Source organism: Bufo bufo, chromosome 4, assembly GCF_905171765.1.
Source record: "Bufo bufo chromosome 4, aBufBuf1.1, whole genome shotgun sequence".
NCBI classification, from domain to species: domain Eukaryota; kingdom Metazoa; phylum Chordata; class Amphibia; order Anura; family Bufonidae; genus Bufo; species Bufo bufo.
Window position 1 is genome coordinate 270,671,253 of NC_053392.1, and position 19,149 is coordinate 270,690,401.

General features: G+C 45.1%; 1 protein-coding gene and 1 long non-coding RNA gene across 5 annotated transcripts in view; both read right to left on the minus strand.

Moving 5' to 3' along the window:
* Positions 1–238: 238 nt before the first annotated feature.
* Positions 239–466, minus strand: LOC120996925. The gene is made up of 2 exons (XR_005777981.1): positions 406–466; positions 239–329 (listed from the first exon to the last, which is right to left on the minus strand). It is a non-coding gene; the product is annotated as an uncharacterized LOC120996925 (long non-coding RNA).
* Positions 467–1,330: 864 nt separating this feature from the next.
* The window catches only part of ZNF451 (zinc finger protein 451), a 75,494-nt gene continuing 57,675 nt past the window's right edge, over positions 1,331–19,149 (minus strand). For 3 of the 4 annotated variants that reach the window (XM_040428609.1, XM_040428608.1, XM_040428607.1), the window contains exons 15-16: positions 5,854–5,895; positions 1,331–1,556 (exon numbers count right to left, since the gene is read on the minus strand). In XM_040428609.1, coding sequence (XP_040284543.1) covers positions 1,510–1,556; positions 5,854–5,895 — 89 coding nt within the window. In that variant the 3' untranslated portion in view covers positions 1,331–1,509. Of the gene's footprint in view, positions 1,557–5,853; positions 5,896–7,871; positions 7,918–19,149 lie in introns of all 4 variants that reach the window. The other variant, XM_040428610.1, reaches the window with a different exon arrangement.

The following is a 19,149-nucleotide window of genomic DNA, read 5'->3' on the forward strand; positions in this document are numbered from 1 at the left end:
GTCAATAACACAAACAAGGACACATTTTTATATGTGTATGTACATCATTTGCAAAATAAACTATAAAAAAAAGAAGTATAAGAACAGAACTGGGAAGTTACATGAATTTAGACAAATTAACAAAATGTACAAAAGAATATGAAAATAAGAGTAAGAGGCAGCGAGACTGCACATGCTTTATAAAGCGGAACCTCATGAAGGATCTTGGAGATCATTTAAACGTATGTTTTTTGTTTTTTAACAGAAGGAAACAAAAATAAAGACACAGATAAACATCCAGACTTCACTGGGAGTCGTAAGGGGAAATACCATTAAAGGGTTTCTGTCACCTGAAAAGGATGTAGATAACAGAGGATATGTCTCTAGGCAGCATTACACACATGGACGTATGGTGTGTGATGTCACCTGAAAAATGGGTATTAAACTGGATGACATTGGCGATGTGCTAATGTCAGCTGAACATAACTTTATTAGTGCCATCTCACTGCCTAAAGCCTTTAATAAGAAAAACAAACTTTTAGAATATGCTAATTTGCCTCTCGGAGCAGGTGGGGGGGGGGGGGGGGGCGTTGAACCTGTTCCTAGAGGCTCCGTTTGCCCACCTCTTTTCACGCCTTTCTTCTCTCGATTGACAGGGCCAGGCAGCGCTGCTCTCCTCCCGCCAGCCGTATCTACAGTGTAAATCTTGCGCAGTGAGGGAAGGATGCTCGGCGGCTGCTGACTTCCTCACTGCGCCGAATACTGAACGGCGTGAGATTTACACTGCAGACACGGCCAGCGGGAGGAGAGCAGCGCTGCCTGGCCCTGTCAATCAAGAGAAAAAGAGCGGGAAAAGAGGTGGGCAAACGGAGCCTCTAGGAACATGTTCAACGCCACCCCTGCTCCTAGAGGCCAATTAGCATATTCTAAAAGTTCGTTTTTCTCAATAAAGACTTTAGGCAGTGAGATGGCACTATTATACTTATGTTCAGCTTACATTAGCACATCGCTAATGTCAACCAGCTTAATACCCATTTTTCAGGTGACAGAAACCCTTTAAAGGGAACCTGTCACGTGGAACATGGTGTCTGAGCTGCAGGCAGCATGTTTTAGAGCAGGAGTAGCAGAGCAGATTGATGTATAGTTTTGTGAGAAAAGATTCAGTAAAACTTGTATTTCATTCATTTAATTTCCTGCTCATTCTGGTCTTTGAAGTCAAGGAGTCTGTCCGATCAGTGATTGACAGCCTTCCCTCTATGACCATGTATACACAGAGAGCTGTCAATCACTGATAGGACCCTCTCCTTGACTTCAAAGCCCAGAGTGAGCAAGAACTTAAATAAATGAAATATAAGTTTTACTGAATCTTTTCTCACAAAACTATATATCAGTCTGCTCAGTTCCTCCTGCTCTATAACATGCTGCCTGCAGATTACTTTGCATTTTCATGGTGACAGGATCCCTTTAACAAGTAAACCATTGATTTAAATCATAAAAAGAGGGCATGTTCAACAACGTCGCTTTCCCCTTTTACATTTCCACCAAGCTTCTTCTGATTGCTTCGTCAATGTTGGCTTCTGGAAAAAGAAATCCAAGTGTAAAATAACTATAGTGATACTGTGCTATAGACTGGCTTACATAACAGATCTACATAAGTGCCCTGTTGAAAGAACATCATCTGCTCTCTAAAAGCAAGTAAAGATTTCACAGTATATGCAGAATCTACTTAACATACCTGGCACCCTCCTTTGCAATGTCTGCCACAATTGTCCCATTTACAGTCCCTTTTCCATGCATGTATAGTGGCAGATTTGCAGACTCCCCTTTAGGCTACTTTCACACTTGCGTTCGGTGCGGATCCGTCTGGTATCTGCACAGACTAATCCGCACCTATAATGCAAACGCTTGCATCAGTTCAGAACGGATCCGTCTGCATAACAGCTTTTTCAGATCTCAGTTTTCACATCGTGAAAACTCAGATCCGACAGTATATTCTAACACAGAGGCGTTCCCATGGTGATGGGGACGCTTCAAGTTAGAATATACTAAGAACTGTGCACATAACTGCCCCCTGCTGCCTGGCAGCACCCGATCTCTTACAGGGGGCTGTGATCCGCACCTGAGGGGTTAATTGTGCGTATCATAGCCCCCTGTAAGAGATCAGTTGCCGCCAGGCAGGAGGGGGCCAGACCCCCCTCTCTCCCCAGTATTAAATTCATTGGTGGCCAGTGCTGCCCCCCCTCCCTCCCCAGTATTAAATTCATTGGTGGCCAGTGCGGCCCCCCCTCCCTCCCCAGTATTAAATTTATTGGTGGCCAGTGTGGCCTCCCCTCTCCCCCCTAATTAAAATCACCCCCCCCCCCTCATTATTGGTGGCAGCGGAGAGTTCCGATCGGTCGCTCCTCTTACTGGTAAGTGAAAGGTTTGTGCGGCGCATTTGCATTATAGCACAGACCTGTCACTTACCAGTAGAGGAGCGCCCGGTCCGGCACAGACAGCGCAGGTAATATAATGCTTCTAAAATCGCGAAGTAACCATGGCAGCCAGGACTTCAGTAGCGTCCTGGCTGCCATGGTAACCGATCGGAGCCCCAGCGATTAAAACTGGGACTCCGATCAGAACTCTCTGCCGCCACCAATGATGGGGAGGGGGGGCCGCACTGGCCACCAATGAAATTTGAAACTGGGGAGGGAGGGGGGTCTGGCCCATGCTGCCTGGCGCACCTGATCTCTTTACAGGGGCGATGATAAGCACAATTAAACCTCAGGTGAGGCACCTGAGGGGTTAATTGTGCGATCACAGCCCCCTGTAAGAGATCGGGTGCTGCCAGGCAGCAGGGGGCAGTTATGTACACTCTAACTTGAAGCGTCCCCATCACTATGGGAATGCCTCTGTGTTAGAATATACTGTCGGATCTGAGTTTTCATGATCTAACTCAAATCCGATGGTATATTCTAACAGAGGCGTTCCCATGGTGATGGGAAAAAAAGAGACAATGCAGCAGCACTCTGCAAATCAGACAAAGTACAACAATGCTTACAAAAATTATGGTGCTAATACTACGCTTATTTATAAAAGCGAGATGCTTGGACAATGCATTTTGTACAAAACCATCTAAGCCCGTCTGCCGAACGTCAAGGCGATCTCTGTTAGACGGGTCCTAACACTAAATACTACCTGTTATGCGTCATAATGACCGCCATAAAATTCAGGGAGTGTTGGACCCACATGCATGTTGGATCCACTCTGCCTTTTTCCATTTTTTGTGCCAAAATGGCCTCCATTACAAGGGATGCAGGTACCAACATGCATGCTGAGCCCACTCTTTATGGCAGTCATTATGGCGCATAACAGGTAGTATTTAGTGTTAGGACCCGTCTAACAGAGATCGCCTTGACGTTCGGCAGACGGGCTTAGATGGTTTGTACAAAAGCTTGTCCAAGCATCTCGCTTTTTAAAATAAGCGATAGTATTAGCACCATAATTTTTGTAAGCATTGTTGTACTTTGTCTGATTTGCAGAGTGCTGCTGCATTGTCTCTTTTTTTCCTCCAGGTCTTTGCCATGGCAGCGTGCACCTGCGCACTGGGAGGTGCTGACTAACCCCCTTTTTTTTGCAGATTTACAATGCTGGAGATGTGGCACTCCAGCGAGTCGTGCACTCCTGATTAGCCTGTCTGCCCCATAGGCTGATTTTAATTATTTTCAGTATAAAGCTGTAGCCTGCTCTCACTACATTCATTGGAAGCTGTCTAGCACCAGGAAGGGTATAGAGTGGGCTCAGCATGAATGTTGGTACCTGCATGCCTTGTAATGGAGGCCATTTTGGCACAAAAAATGGAAAGAGGCAGAGTGGATCCAACATGCATGTGGCTCCAACACTCCCTGAATTTTATGGCGGTCATTATGATGCATAACAGGTAGTATTTAGTGTTAGGACCCGTCTAACAGAGATCGCCTTGACGTTCGGCAGACGGGCTTAGATGGTTTTGTACAAAATGCATTGTCCAAGCATCTCGCTTTTATAAATAAGCGTAGTATTAGCACCATAATTTTTGTAAGCATTGTTGTACTTTGTCTGATTTGCAGAGTGCTGCTGCATTGTCTCATTTTTTTCCTCTAGGTCTTTGCCATGGCAGCGTGCACCTGCGCACTGGGAGGTGCTGACTAACCCACATTTTTTTTGCCCATGGTGATGGGGACACTTCAAGTTAAAATATACCATCGGATTGGAGAAAACTCTGATCCGATGGTATATTAATAGGGACTCCTGACTTTACATTGAAAGTCAATGGGGGACGGATCTGTTTGCAATTGCAATTGCCATATTGTGTCAACGTCAAACGGATCCGTCCCCACTGACTTGCATTGTAAGTCAGGACGGATCCGTTTGGCTCCGCACGGCCAGGCGGACACCAAAACGCTGCAAGCTGCGTTTTGGTGTCCGCCTCCAGAGTGGAATGGAGGCGGAACGGAGCCAAACTGATGCATTCAGAACGGATCCTTATCCATTCAGAATGCATTGGAGATGAACGGATCAGTTCGGGGCCGCTTGTGAGAGCCCTCAAACGGATCTCACAAGCGGAACCCCAAATGCAATTGTGAAAGTAGCCTTACACAGTGTGCTTTGGTAGTTTGAGACACTCCTCCTGCTCATGAAGCAAGGAGCCTGCAGGAGAAGACAGGATGGACACAGTGCTGATGTCATCAAGCGCTGTTCCATCCAAAAGTTTGTGTGTGGGAAAAGGGGGGGGGGGGGGGGGAGGTCGGTCTGACTGCTGGAGTTCACTGTGCAAAGAATAGTCTGAGATTCTGGCATCCTTTTTAGAAAAATCTTAACGGTGTATCGAACATACTCCAGTAGTCTGAAGGTGTAACTGAGGTCATAAAGCTTTGTGGGTATTTTTTTTAAATAATTATTGCATTCTACTTCATTTCAGCTACAAATATTTTTTTTTATTAAAAACTGTCAGTTATTTTTGTCTACATCTTTCAGTTTTCCTGAATCTGCAGACTGTTGCTTCTGCTTCACGGTGAAACTCCTCAGCTGCTCCGACAACTTTATCTGTAACCCTCATTTAAAGGGAGTCTGTCATCAACATTTCACCTTTGTAACCCTTCCCATAGGTTTCTAGCATCCTTACGGTTAATAAAAACGTTACCTTTAGCATCAATCCTGGACTTATAAAACCGGCAAAAAACATCTTTGTAGCATATGCAAATGAGGGCTTGCAAGTGCCCAGGGGCGGCGTTACCCTCGTAGGTGCCCTGCTAGCTCAGCCTTTTCTTCGCTTCCCCCGCCTCTTCCTTCCCTCCGCCCATCCTTTCCCTCTGACCGCCTATCTATTAACTTGTTGTTTCGCCGAGATCCCGCGCCTGCACACTCAGTCCGTCGGCCGGCGCATGCGCACTGCGATGCCCATTCCTTGTACGGCATCACAGTAATTAATGCGCATGCGCCGGCTAACGCCGTACAAGGAATGGGCATCGCAGTGCGCATGCGCCGGCCAATGGACTGAGTGTGCAGGCGCGGGATCTCGGCGAAACAAGTTAGTAGATAGGCGGTCAGAGGGAAAGGATGGGCGGGCGGAGGGAAGGAAGGGGCGGGGGGAAGCGGAGAAAAGGCTGAGCTAGCAGGGCACCTACGAGGGTAACGCCGCCCCTGGGCACTTGCGAGCCCTCATTTGCATATGCTACAAAGATGTTTGCCGGTTTTATAAGTCCAGGATTGATGCTAAAGGTAACGTTTTTATTAACTGTAAGGATGCTAGAAACCTATGGGAAGGGTTACAAAGGTGAAATGTTGATGACAGACTCCCTTTAAGCTAAATTCTTACCAAACTTATTAAAAGATGGGAAAATGCTGGTGACAAACCTTCCTCCTGCTCAACTGTGCTTTTCTCCGTGTCATCCGAGTCTATAAAAAGAAAATAGAAATATAAAATTGGTTATAAAATCATTTATAGATATTCTTCATTGCTTTGGAATACATCCATTCACTTTATATATTGGTTGGAGCCATATATTGCAGACTCTGGACTGCTGCTTACACAATGCTGGCTACCTGCATGGCTAGGTGTTGAATTGTACAAGGTGTCAATTACTTAAATGTACTAAAGGTAACAAGTCACGGGTGGATAAACAATTCTGTGAGCTATATGGACACAACTATAACAAAAGACCGAGAAAGCAGACCTTGGGGGAGATTTACTAAGCAAAATGATTGCTTCCGAATCCTTGTGCAAACTGCGTCAGAAACTGGTGATCATGCCATGTGACAGACGCATTTTAGCTAGAAAACTGATATGTCTAAGAGGAGCTGTAAAAAGTGCCAAATTTCTTAAAGGGGTTTTCTGAGACTTTACTACTGATGACCTATCCTAAGATGGGTCATCAGTATCTGATTGGTAGGGGTCCGACCCCCGGGATCCCCACCGATCAGCAGTTTCAGAAGGCACCAGTGCGCCTGTGAGTGGCATAGCCTTCTCACAGCTATTCCTAGGCCAGGTCATTGGTCACATGGCTTAGGAGCAGCTCAGCCCTATAAAAGTGAGCACGATACCAAGCACAACTGCTGTACAATATAGCTGAGAGAAGGCCGTGGCACTACAGTGAGCTCCGATGCCTTCTCACACAGCTGATTGGCAGGGGTCCGGGTCATTCATATTAAAGTCTTGAAAAACCCCATTTAATTCTGTGCAATATTATTCTAGTCGAGAGGTGGCATAAGGGTAAATGTCTAGCAAGATACAGCAAACCGATTACACAACGGAGACCACAGCTTCTGCCTGTCTCCTCCTATTTGCGGTCTAGATTTAGGACCGTATTAATAATTCTGTCTGCGTGTGCATATACTATATATATATATATATATATATATATATATATATATATATATATAGAAGACAAAAAAATCGGACTGCACTCCAAGCATCTCTTCAAGAAAGTTTAGTTTTTATTCACCCATAAGGTGGCAAAGCGACGTTTCGGCTCAAGCATGAGCCTTTCTCAAGGCTTGAGAAAGGCTCATGCTTGAGCCGAAACGTCGCTTTGCCACCTTATGGGTGAATAAAAACTAAACTTTCTTGAAGAGATGCTTGGAGTGCAGTCCGATTTTTTTGTCTTCTAAAGTGGGTAAGCACCCTTTACCATACTTGGACATTGCACCCGTCTATTTTTCCACACTATCCAGGGTGGTGCTGCCAGTGGTTTTTTTGCGCTATATATATATATATATATATATATATATATATATATATATATATATATATATATATTACACACACATATAATTTGTGCGAATATCCATATTTATGTGGTGTGCTGCAGTTTTGAAAAGTAAACATTAAAGGGGTTGTCGCATGAAAAATATTCTACATTTTTCGAACCAGCACCTGGATCTGAATACTTTTGCTAAATATATTGGTATAGCACCCCTTCTGCCTTCTGTTTGTTTTTTTTCTTATTTTTCTGTCCATCTTGCTGAGGTGGTCACACCTGCTCAGTTCCATCATTCAACTGCCACAAGCCAGATCTTCTCAGCTTGACAGTAAGGGTGCCTTCACAAGCTTTGATGCAGAATTTTCCACAACTTAAAATCGGCTCCATTTATTTCAATGCGGCGTCAACCAAATGGATTTCTTCAAGCCCTATTCCGCAGCATGTGAAGGCACACTAACAGGGTGTGAGCTGTAGCAGAAAGGACACACCTTCTGAGAAAGAACACACCCTTTAAACTGCTAGTTGGAAATGAACCCATGCGGGGTACAGGGCTGATTCTAGCTTTCGTAGAGATTTTTATGTACTATATGATGTCTGTCTTTTACTTTAATCATGGGATAACTCCTTTAACAACATAAAATGTTAAGTAAATGGATAATAAATTAAATTTACCATGGAAATTTCTCCTCTCTATGCATGAACTGTCTACTTGCATAGCCTGAAAGTTTAATATTACATAGAAAGTGAACAGTAATAATTGCACTTTTGACAAAAATAAATAAAATATATTATAAAAGTTCCATTAATAGTTTTATACTCTACATTAGGAAGGCAAAAACAAAGCAAAGACGAGATATGCTATTTTGAATGGTGGGGCGTCATATCGCTTCTTATAGTGGGACCACAAATTAATCAAGAGCAATTGTCTTAGATAAATTCTTGGAATCATCCCTTTTAGACATTGCTTAGTATAATGCAGTCAACCAATGGTATTAAAAGGCAACATATCATTAGGTATGGGACAAACTCTCTTGCTGCGCATGGGTAATTAATAATGTGTCCCCATGCCAAATGTTACAGTAGCAGGCCTTATAAGAAATTCCTGGAGTGATAACACACAAGCTTATCGAGCTGGCTTTAACAAAGTACAAAGCTTGTTACTCTGTTGGGTTAACGCATTAAAAGGGGTTGTCCTGCCATTTATATTGATGCCTCCTTATTACACTGCATGTCGTCTCGGAAGTGCAGTGTAATACAAGTACTTGCTCCATTCAAGTGAATAGAGGGAGTGCTTGAAATTACAGTACTCCACCACTCCACAGGAGACGAGGCACAGTCTCAGATGATCAGCTGGGGTGCTGGGTGTCGGATCCCCATCGATCAGATACTGATGACCTATCCTGACGACAGGTCATCAATATAACTAGCAGGACAATCCCCTTTAACCCATTTATGCTGGCAATTTCTAGATCTGTATTTTCTATCAGACAATTCTCTCTACGGGAAAGCAATGATTGCTTACAGAGGTCTCCTGGCACATGGTAAAAGTCTACTGCTACGTGACAGGTGTAGTTTAGGGCAGGGGAAGCATCCAGTTGCTCTGATACCACATACAACATTGTCAGTGTACCCTGATGCTGTTTGAAAATGAGATACTTTAACGCAGATTTTTATTATTTGGTTATGCTGACAGTAACAACAAAATATTGAAAGTTTGAAATTAGAAGGTTTTCCTACTAGCCACTGAAGCAGACAAAATTTGCTATCTGTATAGTTCACGTATCCCTTTTCCTGTGTAGACTGGGAGGGAATACGCAGTCATCTTAAATATAATCTGCCACAACAAATCTTGGACTATCATCTTATGAGTCTTCTTACAGTGTCGCTTTGTGGGGGTAATCCATAATATGAATATACACTGCTCAAAAAAATAAAGGGAACACTTAAACAACACAATGTAACTCCAAGCCAATCACACTTCTGTGAAATCAAACTGTCCACTTAGGAAGCAACACTGAGTGACAATCAATTTCACATGCTGTTGTGCAAATGGGATAGACAACAGGTGGAAATTATAGGCAATTAGCAAGACACACCCAATAAAGGAGTAGTGGTTCTGCAGGTGGTCTCCACAGACCACTTCTCAGTTCCTTTGCTTCCTGGCTGATGTTTTGGTCACTTTTGAATGCTGGAGGTGCTTCATCACTCCTAGTGGTAGCATGAGACGGAGACTACAAACACACAAGTGGCTCAGGTAGTGCAGCTTATCCAGGATGGCACATCAATGCGAGCTGTGGCAAAGGTTAGCTGTGTCTGTCAGCGTAGTGTCCAGAGCAAGGAGGCGCTACCATGGAGACTGCCCAGTACATCAGGAGACGTGGAGGAGCCGTAGGGGGACAACACCCAGCAGCAGGACCGCTACCCCTCCGCCTTTGTGCTAGGAGGAACAGGAGGAGCACTGCCAGGAGTCCTGCAAAATGACCTCCAGCAGGCCACAAATGTGCAGGTGTCCTGCTCAAACGGTCAGTAACAGACACCATGAGGGTGATTTGAGGAGCCCGACAGACCACAGGTGGGGGTTGTGCTTACAGCCCAACACCGTGCAGGACGTTTGGCATTTGCCAGAGAACACCAAGATTGGCAAATTCACCACTGGCGCCCTGTGCTCTTCACAGATGAAAGCAGGTTCACACTGAGCACATGTGACAGACGTGACAGAGTCTGGAGACGCCGTGGAGAACGTTCTGCTGCCTGCAACATCCTCCAGCATGACCGGTTTGGCATTGGGTCAGTAATGGTGTGGGGTGGCCCTCCATGTGCTCACCATTAGGTACCGAGATGAGATCCTCAGGCCCCTTGTGAGACCATATGCTGGTGCGGTTGGCCCTGGGTTCCTCCTAATGCAAGACAATGCTAGACCTCATGTGGCTGGAGTGTGTCAGCAGTTCCTGCAAGATGAAGGCATTGATGTTATGGACTGGCCCGCCCGTTCCCCAGACCTGAATCCAATTGAGCACATCTGGGACATCATGTCTCGCTCTATCCACCAACGTCACATTGCACCACAGACTGTCCAGGAGTTGGCAGATGCTTTAGTCCAGGTCTGGGAGGAGATCCCTCAGGAGACCGCCCGCCACCTCATCAGGAGCATGCACAGGCGTTGTAGGGAGGTCATACAGGCATGTGGAGGCCACACACACTACTGAGCCTCATTTGACTTTTAAGACATTACATCAAAGTTGGATCAGCCTGTAGTGTGTTTTTCCACTTTAATTTTGAGTGTGACTCCAAATCCAGACCTCCGTGGGTTGTAAAATTTGATTTCCATTTTTTAATTTTTGGGCGATTTTGTTGTCAGCACATTCAACTATGTAAAGAACAAAGTATTTCAGAAGAATATTTAATTAATTCAGATCTAGGATGTGTTATTTTTGTGTTCCCTTTATTTTTTTGAGCAGTGTATATATGACTCAGTGGAATGTGACAGATTGCCTTTAGCGAAACTTCATGCGACATTCCCATTAAATAAGGACAGAACACCTTACAATTTCTTCATCTTCTCATGAAATGCTAAAACGAGTCTGACTAGACTGATCCTTCATGAAGCCAAGCGGATAGAGGAGGGTCAAATTCCCTTCCTCAGGGTAACTGGGAAAGCATACTTTAATCTGAATTTTTTAAAACTGTTTGCATAACGGCTGTGCTTCTTTGCACAATCATAACTGTGAAGGAACAAGTCTTTTATAGGCTTCCCTAATGTCTTCCTCAGCCATATTATTTCCTGTTTCTGCTGCACAGCTAGATGCATTTCTCTCACAAGCAGGGGGTGTCTCCCTTCTATGGAATCTGCCAGTACTGCAGTGACCTCACCTGTATTTTCCATTTTATTTGTTTTCTTCTAGGGAGCTCAAAAAGTGGTTAAAGGATGGAAGATCAGATTTCTCTGTAAAGTCATCTGTGGAAATACTAAAATACTTCTGTAAATAACTGATGAAGACCCTACTGCTTCAAAACAAAACGCACCAACTCCACTTCCCTTCATGAACATCCTCTCCCATCCCTTGGTTGATCTCAATGGACATATGACTTTTTTCAACTGGACTATGTAACCCGCTTGGCTTCAAACTCTGAGGTAGTTTTGCTTGGGTGTCTCAGAACAAAAAGCATTCAGGTAATTTACTGGCAGAAACTTTACTAAGAATGACATAAATGAGCTTTGAAAGACACCTCTACTTTTCATAAGGTAACTAGGAATATTCAAAATGGCATCGCCAGCAGGGAACTGTATACTTCTATGCACCTTCTATGACTGACTGCTTACAAAATGAAAGAAAGTACTTTGTAGACTAATGTAAAGTCATCATTCCAAAATTCATGCGAGTTCTCTGGGGGCAAAGTATTGTGTACATGACTGGAGAACCAGTGTGTGTTCACAAAGATTGCAAGACAGTGAAAAGGGCACTTGAGTGGTGGGGTGCTACAATATATTGTCTTCAACCTCAAAGCACATGCAGCCTCAGCATGAATAGGATTGCCTTCGCATTTGGCAGGTTTTCTTGGTTGCAAAAAAATAAATAAAAAACAAACAAAAAACACCTTTTGGGAACCTGAGTGACATTTAAAACACTGGCTAAATGTTTTGTCCTGTTCTCTGTCAGGGTGCCTTCACACACAGCAGATTGTGGCAGAACATTTCTGTGACGGAAATTCCGTTTAATTTAACTGAAGGGGTTACTCACATTTTCCAAAAAGTTTTTTTTTTTCCATATTCCATGAAGCACATAGAAACATAGAAGACTTCTGGCAGAAAGTCCACAGGGTCTACCAAGTGATGTCATGGAGATGGTGTGTCATCAGATCAAACTACTGAAGCTGTTCTGACTCTGTATGAGCAGGGATAGAGCAGCTCAAGTTAACATCTCCTTTACCCCTGAACGGTAGATATCACCTAATTGTCTATTTATTTACTTATTTGTGTAACAGGCGCAGAAAATAACGGGACAGACGGCATGATAGTGGGGGGCAACAATAGGAGGAAAAAAAAAAAAAAAAAAGTCTATAATCAGGGGACAACAATAATTCAAGTATAGTGGCAATTGAACTTTTTTTGGGGACATGACAGCCCCTCTTTAACAAATAAAAAGACCAGCTTGTGTTGACCATTTATTATATAGCACGTTTAAAAGTGTGATAACAGAGTAAGGGTGGTCATACACTTTAGGTAACTGTCCAGCCAACAGTTATTTCTCCTAACCACGTGTACGCTTGGCCTAGTGTTCATGTGTTCTCAGTTAGGAGAGGGGAGTACTATATTAAGGATTTGATGAATTGTAAATTCAGACCATGTGGTCGACAAAATAGACTGTACGGCATATTAAAAATCCTATATAGGCTGTATCACAAGAAAAATCAAGGTCCGTATAGCTGAACACGCAACTGACATTGCGAAAAAAAGGAGCGCAGCTGCAGGTGTGGCAGAGCCCTTTGTAGAGATACATGATGGTTCAATGAGGCATTATGGGGGAACAAAACAGGTGCTAACCATAATAAAAAAAAAAATTTGTTGAGAATTGTGGATATTGTGCCTGGGCACTTGACCTCCCATAAGATTAAAATATAAAACAAACAGACTTACATATATATATATTTTGGAGGGATTAACCAAATTAAATTCAAAATAAAGCCTCCTGCACTTTTCCGTATGGCATTCCTTCAGGTTGAATTTGCAACCACCCGCTCATTAAATCTGCAGTAAGGTCTATCCACTCAACACTAATCTAACAATGAATTAAATATACAAAAATGGTGAATGTGAGAAACTTTATTAACCCCTTAAGGACCGGGCCATTTTTCACCTTAAGGACCAGGCCATTTTTTGCAAATCTGACATGTGTCACTTTATGTGGTGATCACTTTAAAACGCTTTTACTTATCCAGGCCATTCTGAAATTGTTTTCTCGTCACATATTTTACTTCATGACAGTGGTAAAATTGAGTTAAAAAAAGGTACATTTTCTTTCTATAAAAAATTTCCAAATTTACCAAGGTTCCAGCAGCTGGGGGTCGCCCTTTTCAGGGCGGGTGCTCCGAACACAGCCTGTCAGGGTTCTCCCAGCGTTCAGAATTAGCGTATACAGGGATAGAACATAGGCTGAGCATCCCCACCACGATAGGTAAATTTAAAGGGAACCTGTCATGTGGATATTTGATTATAATCTAACTAATTATATACAATCATTAACTACTAAAAAGTACCTTAGATGTATTCACTTACTGGTGTGACAGATTGTTACCTCATATACACACAAAGATACCACATGCCGTATGCTAATGAGCCGATTTGAGTCCAGCGTGATGTCATTAATTCCAGCGTATATTTAATTCAGAGCTATAGCCACTCCCCTGTCCACCTGCTGCTGATTTATATGGAAAATAACTGTCAATCAGCAGCAGGTAGGCGGGGAGAGTCAGGAGCTCAGGAATATTCATGACTCCTCATTATCAGCTGGAGCTTTTCAATACAAGATGTTGGCAGATTGGGTCAATTAAAGAAAGTGACCCAGCATTTTGCTAAGAGAATCAGTCACTTATTTATGTTGCCCTTAGTTAGGACACCATAAAACTGGTGACAGGTTCCCTTTAAAGCGTCCCCTCCAACAAAGAGCCGCACCATACACACGGATCTATAGCTGCAACAAATACCTGACATTCTTCCAGTAAAGCAGTGCACCACCAGCATTGTTTTATACCAAGTGTCTCATTATCTTAATGAAGTAAAATAAACGTTATGTTTTAGAAATACAACAAGGTACACTCAGTTCAATAGTAGACAATTTTAGACACCACTGAGTTTTCAAATAGTGGGTCACTACTACCCCTGACCTCTATTAAAATGTGCATAGAAATATTTTTTACCTCCAAAAATTGTTATTACTTTACATTCTCCATATGTCTACTTCATGTTTGGATCGTTTTGTGAATGCCATTTTATTTTTTGGGGACGTTACAAGGCTTAGAAGTTTAGAAGCAAATCTTGATATTTTTCAGAAAATTTCTAAAACACACTTTTTCACGACCAGTTCAGGTCTGAAGTCACTTTTTGAGGCTTACATAATAGAAACCACCCAGAAATGACCCCATTTTACAAACTACACCCCTCAATGTATTCAAAACTGATTTTACAAACTTTGTTAACCCTTTAGGTGTTCCACAAAAACTAAATGGAAAAATTGGATTTTTTGTACTCACCGTAAAATAGTTTTCTCGTAGTAGGCATTGGGGGACACAGCACCATGGGTATATGTCCAACTACCACTAGGAGGCGACACTAGACATAAATAAGTGTTGGCTCCTCCCCGTTGGGCTATACCCTCTTCACAGACACTAGGCAGATCAGTTTGTACCAAAAGCAGTAGGAGAGAGAAGAAAGGCAAGGAACCAACAACTCCCGTACCGGGAAAGATCAAGAGACCAGACCGGAGAAGCGGAAGTAAAAAAACATAGGGTGGGATCTGTGTCCCCCAATGCCTACTACGAGAAAAGGATTTTACGGAGAGTACAAAAAATCCAATTTTCTCGTGCATGGCATTGGGGGACACAGCACCATGGGACGTCCCAAAGCAGTCCCCGAGGATGGGAAAAGAACAGTCATGCCACCTGTTGGGCATACAGGTGCGGAAGAACCATGTGACCCAACAGGAGAAGAGCATGGAATAGGCAGGAAGCCACACAAGGGAGAAACCCCAAGGAAGCCACAGTGACGACTGCCAGCACCCCAGGACAAATGCCTGGGAGAACGACCCAAATGCAAGAAGAAGGCAAAGGGGAACACCGAGCTCAGCCGAAGGCTGGAGAGAAAGTAGGACAGCACCGCGTATCGGAGCTACCCAACATTCTAATAGTCTCAGGGAAAGCACAAACACCCTGAGGCCAACCCCTGACAGGCCAGGGGAGCAAGGGAACATGGAATCACTGAAGGCCAAACGAGTGAGGGAAGCCATAGCAAGGCCTCCCCTCACCGCAAAGCAGGTGAAGAAGTTAAGCGCTCTATTGAAAGGAAAAAAATCCCAAAAGGCGCTAAGCGAAACCGCCAACCCTTGGAAGGGGAGGGGGTTGTAAGTAAAAACCAGAAAAAGAGAAAAGATAAGACAAGACCTGCATCCCCAAACTAGGGGACGAGGAACATATGTGAGCAAGGCTCACATATGAAGGGAGCAGGACTCCCCCCACCGCGAAGCAGGTGATGAAGTGAAGCGTCCTATTGAAAGGTGAAAACCCCAAAGGCACTAAGGGAAACCACCAACCCTTGGAAAGGGAGGGGGTTGTAAGTAAAGGCCAGAAAAAAAGGATAAAGAGAAGCCCTGCATCTCAAAAACAGGAGACTAGGAACGAGCCTCTGAAAACAAAATATCGCTGAGAAGAGAAACTCCGGCCAAATGAAGTATCAGGGAGATGCAGGCCCAGGAAAACTCAGCAGGGACACACTGGACTGAGGGACAGGGGAGGAGAAGGAGAGCACTCCCAACAGACTAAGGAGGAAGGTTCTACACACAAAAGGAAGTCCCTCGCGAAGGAGACCATAAGGTGGAAATGCATACCGTAGCACTAAACCACTCAACACCAGGTACTTGACGTGGGAGGATGGGAAGATAGACACGAATCCCAAGAGGTCCACAAGGCTATTGGAACCCGCAAGGGGAACAATCAACCCAAGCCCCTCCCAAACAACAATTATCATACAGAATCCGTGTGGTCAAATGAGCGGGGACAAGGAATCCAAAAAGGGAGTACCCGCTATGGGCTGACAAGGAACCAGGAACTGAACCACCAGAGGACAACAAAAACCAGAATATCCAAGAAAAAATGAAAGGAACCATCATATGGGAAGGAATTGGCCATGGAAAACTAGCCATTCAAGAATAGTGGCTAGCAATCTGCATACATTGGGTTGTACCACTAAAACAACAGACACCCATATGCATAAGGAATGGCGAAGTCGCCATAAAAGAAACGGAAGTGACTACACGAAATGTAGAAACCAGCTGCGACCGACATACAGAAGACTCCCAGGGGGAGAGAGTACCAGACAGGCGCAGACAATAGCAAGGTCCCAGGGGACTGCCCCCTGTTATATAGTACAACTAAGCAGAGAATATAAGGGAACACCCGGACCCAGAAGGAACTACGGAACCCTGTCCGATGCCAGAGCAATCAGCAGAAAATTCACCTACCAGGCAGGTGTGTGGCGCTCAGTGGCTCTGTCCCTAACTCATTAGGGAGGACGTCCAGCGAGGATAATGTCGCTGACCCCAGAAGGATTCCGTGTGGCGGAGGACACCCAGTGATGGCCAAAAACTGCTGCAGCGGCCGGTGCACACCAAGCTATGTACCCAAACACGGAGAAGATCCAGTGGAGATCACTGTACTCCACCAGGAATGGTCCGCCCTGTAATAGAAAACAATGCGGGTACACCTTTATAACATGGGGAACGCGGAGTGCAGCAGACAGTAGTATTTGATCGGGATGGCAAGAGCAACCCTAGCACAAAAGCCAACAACCACCTGGCCATGGTGTAGGGAGCGTGGTTGTATGTGGACCACCCATCAGATCAGAACAGATCAGCCCAATACTGGGCAATAGACCGACAAGGTGGAGGAGGAGGTTGGGCTGGCCCACCCCTGCCAGATATGGTTACCATGTACATGCTGAACCAGGTTGGCCGTTGTGGACAGTGTCTTGAGAAGTACAAGGAGCACGACAGTAACGGAGGGACCAAGGTGGCAGCCTGGTGCCCACTAGAACCAAACAGAGGCAACAGCAATTTAAAGTGGCCTCTATATCTCGCCGGAAAGGGAGAAATAGTGCCGCACGGAACACAATAGAGCCCGCCAGGGATACTGGATACAGCATCTACCCGTGAAGGGAGCAAGGTGGCTGGAAACAGACAGTTGCAATTGCTACGGCAATTGAAGGCAGCCTGTATATCTCGCCCGGTAGGGGGAAATAGTGCCGCATGGAACACCATAGAGCCAGTCAGGAGTAATGGCTACAACATCTGGAGTAGGTGTAGGAACTCAACCTATGAAAGTAACAAGGCGGCTGGAAACAGACAGATGTAATCGCCACGGTATAGAAGCCGGCCTGTATTCTCTGGTACAGGCACTACAAAAGAACCTTTAGAGGCCGAGAAGGGTTTCCAACCCTACAAGTGGCGTCTGCCTGAATCATCAGCTTGCCCAGAACATAGCCCCTAGATAGGGGAACCAGGAAGGTCTGACGTGTACAGCCTACGAGGGCGTACGTACCAGAGACACCGCGTAGGTGTGCCAGTTGTTAAGCACGGAGACGGCTGCCTTACCTGTGCGGTAATTACCTGTGCAGGCAGGAGAGCGCCATCCGAAAGTCCACTAGAGGGGCACCAAACCTGGGTAGGGTAGGTTCCACCGTGCACGTTTGTCTTGACCTCACAGAGGGATTCTGCATGGTGGAAGACCGCCTGATGCTCTGTTCCGAGGGAATCGGTGCAGAGGTGTCCCCAGAGGCAACTGACAGAAGGCTTCGTCACCAGCCTCAGGCCTGTCCTGGGGCGAGCCGAGGAGGGGTGGAAGCTAGTTGAGACCACCCGAGGAGGGTCCGTGGGCTACTCCTTGCGTGACCCTGTACCTGAGCGTGACCCATCTGTAGGGAGGACCCTGGGGGGGGGGGGGGGGAGGCACTATCAGAGGCAAGGCATTTACCCACACAGCCATGAAAGTTATATTCGGTATCCGGGAAGGGAGGAGAGGGGGGGGGGAACGCGCCCAGGCCCGGGAAGGAGGGTGGGAGACCCTAATCTAACATACTCATCCTCAGACGTCTTCAGGCGCAGCAGTAACCACCCTCTCGGCGGACTCAACACGGGAACCGTGGGACTGCCGGAATTCCACTGCGGAAGCAGATTTGGGGACTGGGTGGCTGCCAGGTACCTGAGTACGCGCCCGCAGGGGCGCAACTAAAGTGGAACACGATGGAGCCACCCCTGCCGCAGGCCGGAACCTGCAGAGAAGAGAAAGAAAGAAAGAAAAAATAAAATAAAAAAGTAGCAGGATGACCTGCACAAAAAGCAGGTCAGGTCTGCCTCCTACGGACACTAGAACAAGACTGATCTGCCTAGTGTCTTTGGAGAGGGTATAGCCCAACGGGGAGGAGCCAACACTTTTTTTATGTCTAGTGTCGCCTCCTAGTGGTAGTTGGACATATACCCATGGTGCTGTGTCCCCCAATGCCATGCACAAGAAATAGAGATAACATTTTAAAATGTCACTTTTTTGGCTGATTTTTCATTTGAATCCATTTATTCCAGTTACAAAGCAAGGGTTAACAGCCAAACAAAACTCAATATGTATGGCCCTGATTCTGTAGTTTACAGAAACACCCCATGTGTGGTTGTAAACTGCTGTACGGGCACACGGCATGGTGCAGAATGAAAGGAACGCCATACGGTTTTTGGAAGGCAGATTTTGCTGGACTGTTTTTTTGACACCATGTCCCATTTGAAGCCCCCCTGATGCACCCCTATAGTAGAAACTCCAAAAAAGTGACCCCATTTTGGAAACTACAGGATAAGGTGGCAGTTTTGTTGGTACTATTTTAGGGTACATATGATTTTTGGTTGCTATATATTACACTTTTTGTGAGGCAAGGTAACAAGAAATAGCCGTTTTTGCACAGTTTTTTTTTTTGTTATTTACAACATTCATCTGACAGGTTAGATTATGTTAGGCTGCGTTCACACGGGCGAGTATTCCGCGCGGGTGCAATGCGGTAGGTGAACATATTGCACCCGCACTGAATCCTGACCCATTCATTTCTATGGGGCTGTGCACATGAGCGGTGATTTTCAAGCGTCACTTGTGCGTTGCGTGAAAATCGCAGCATGCTCTATATTCTGCGTTTTTCACGCAACGCAGG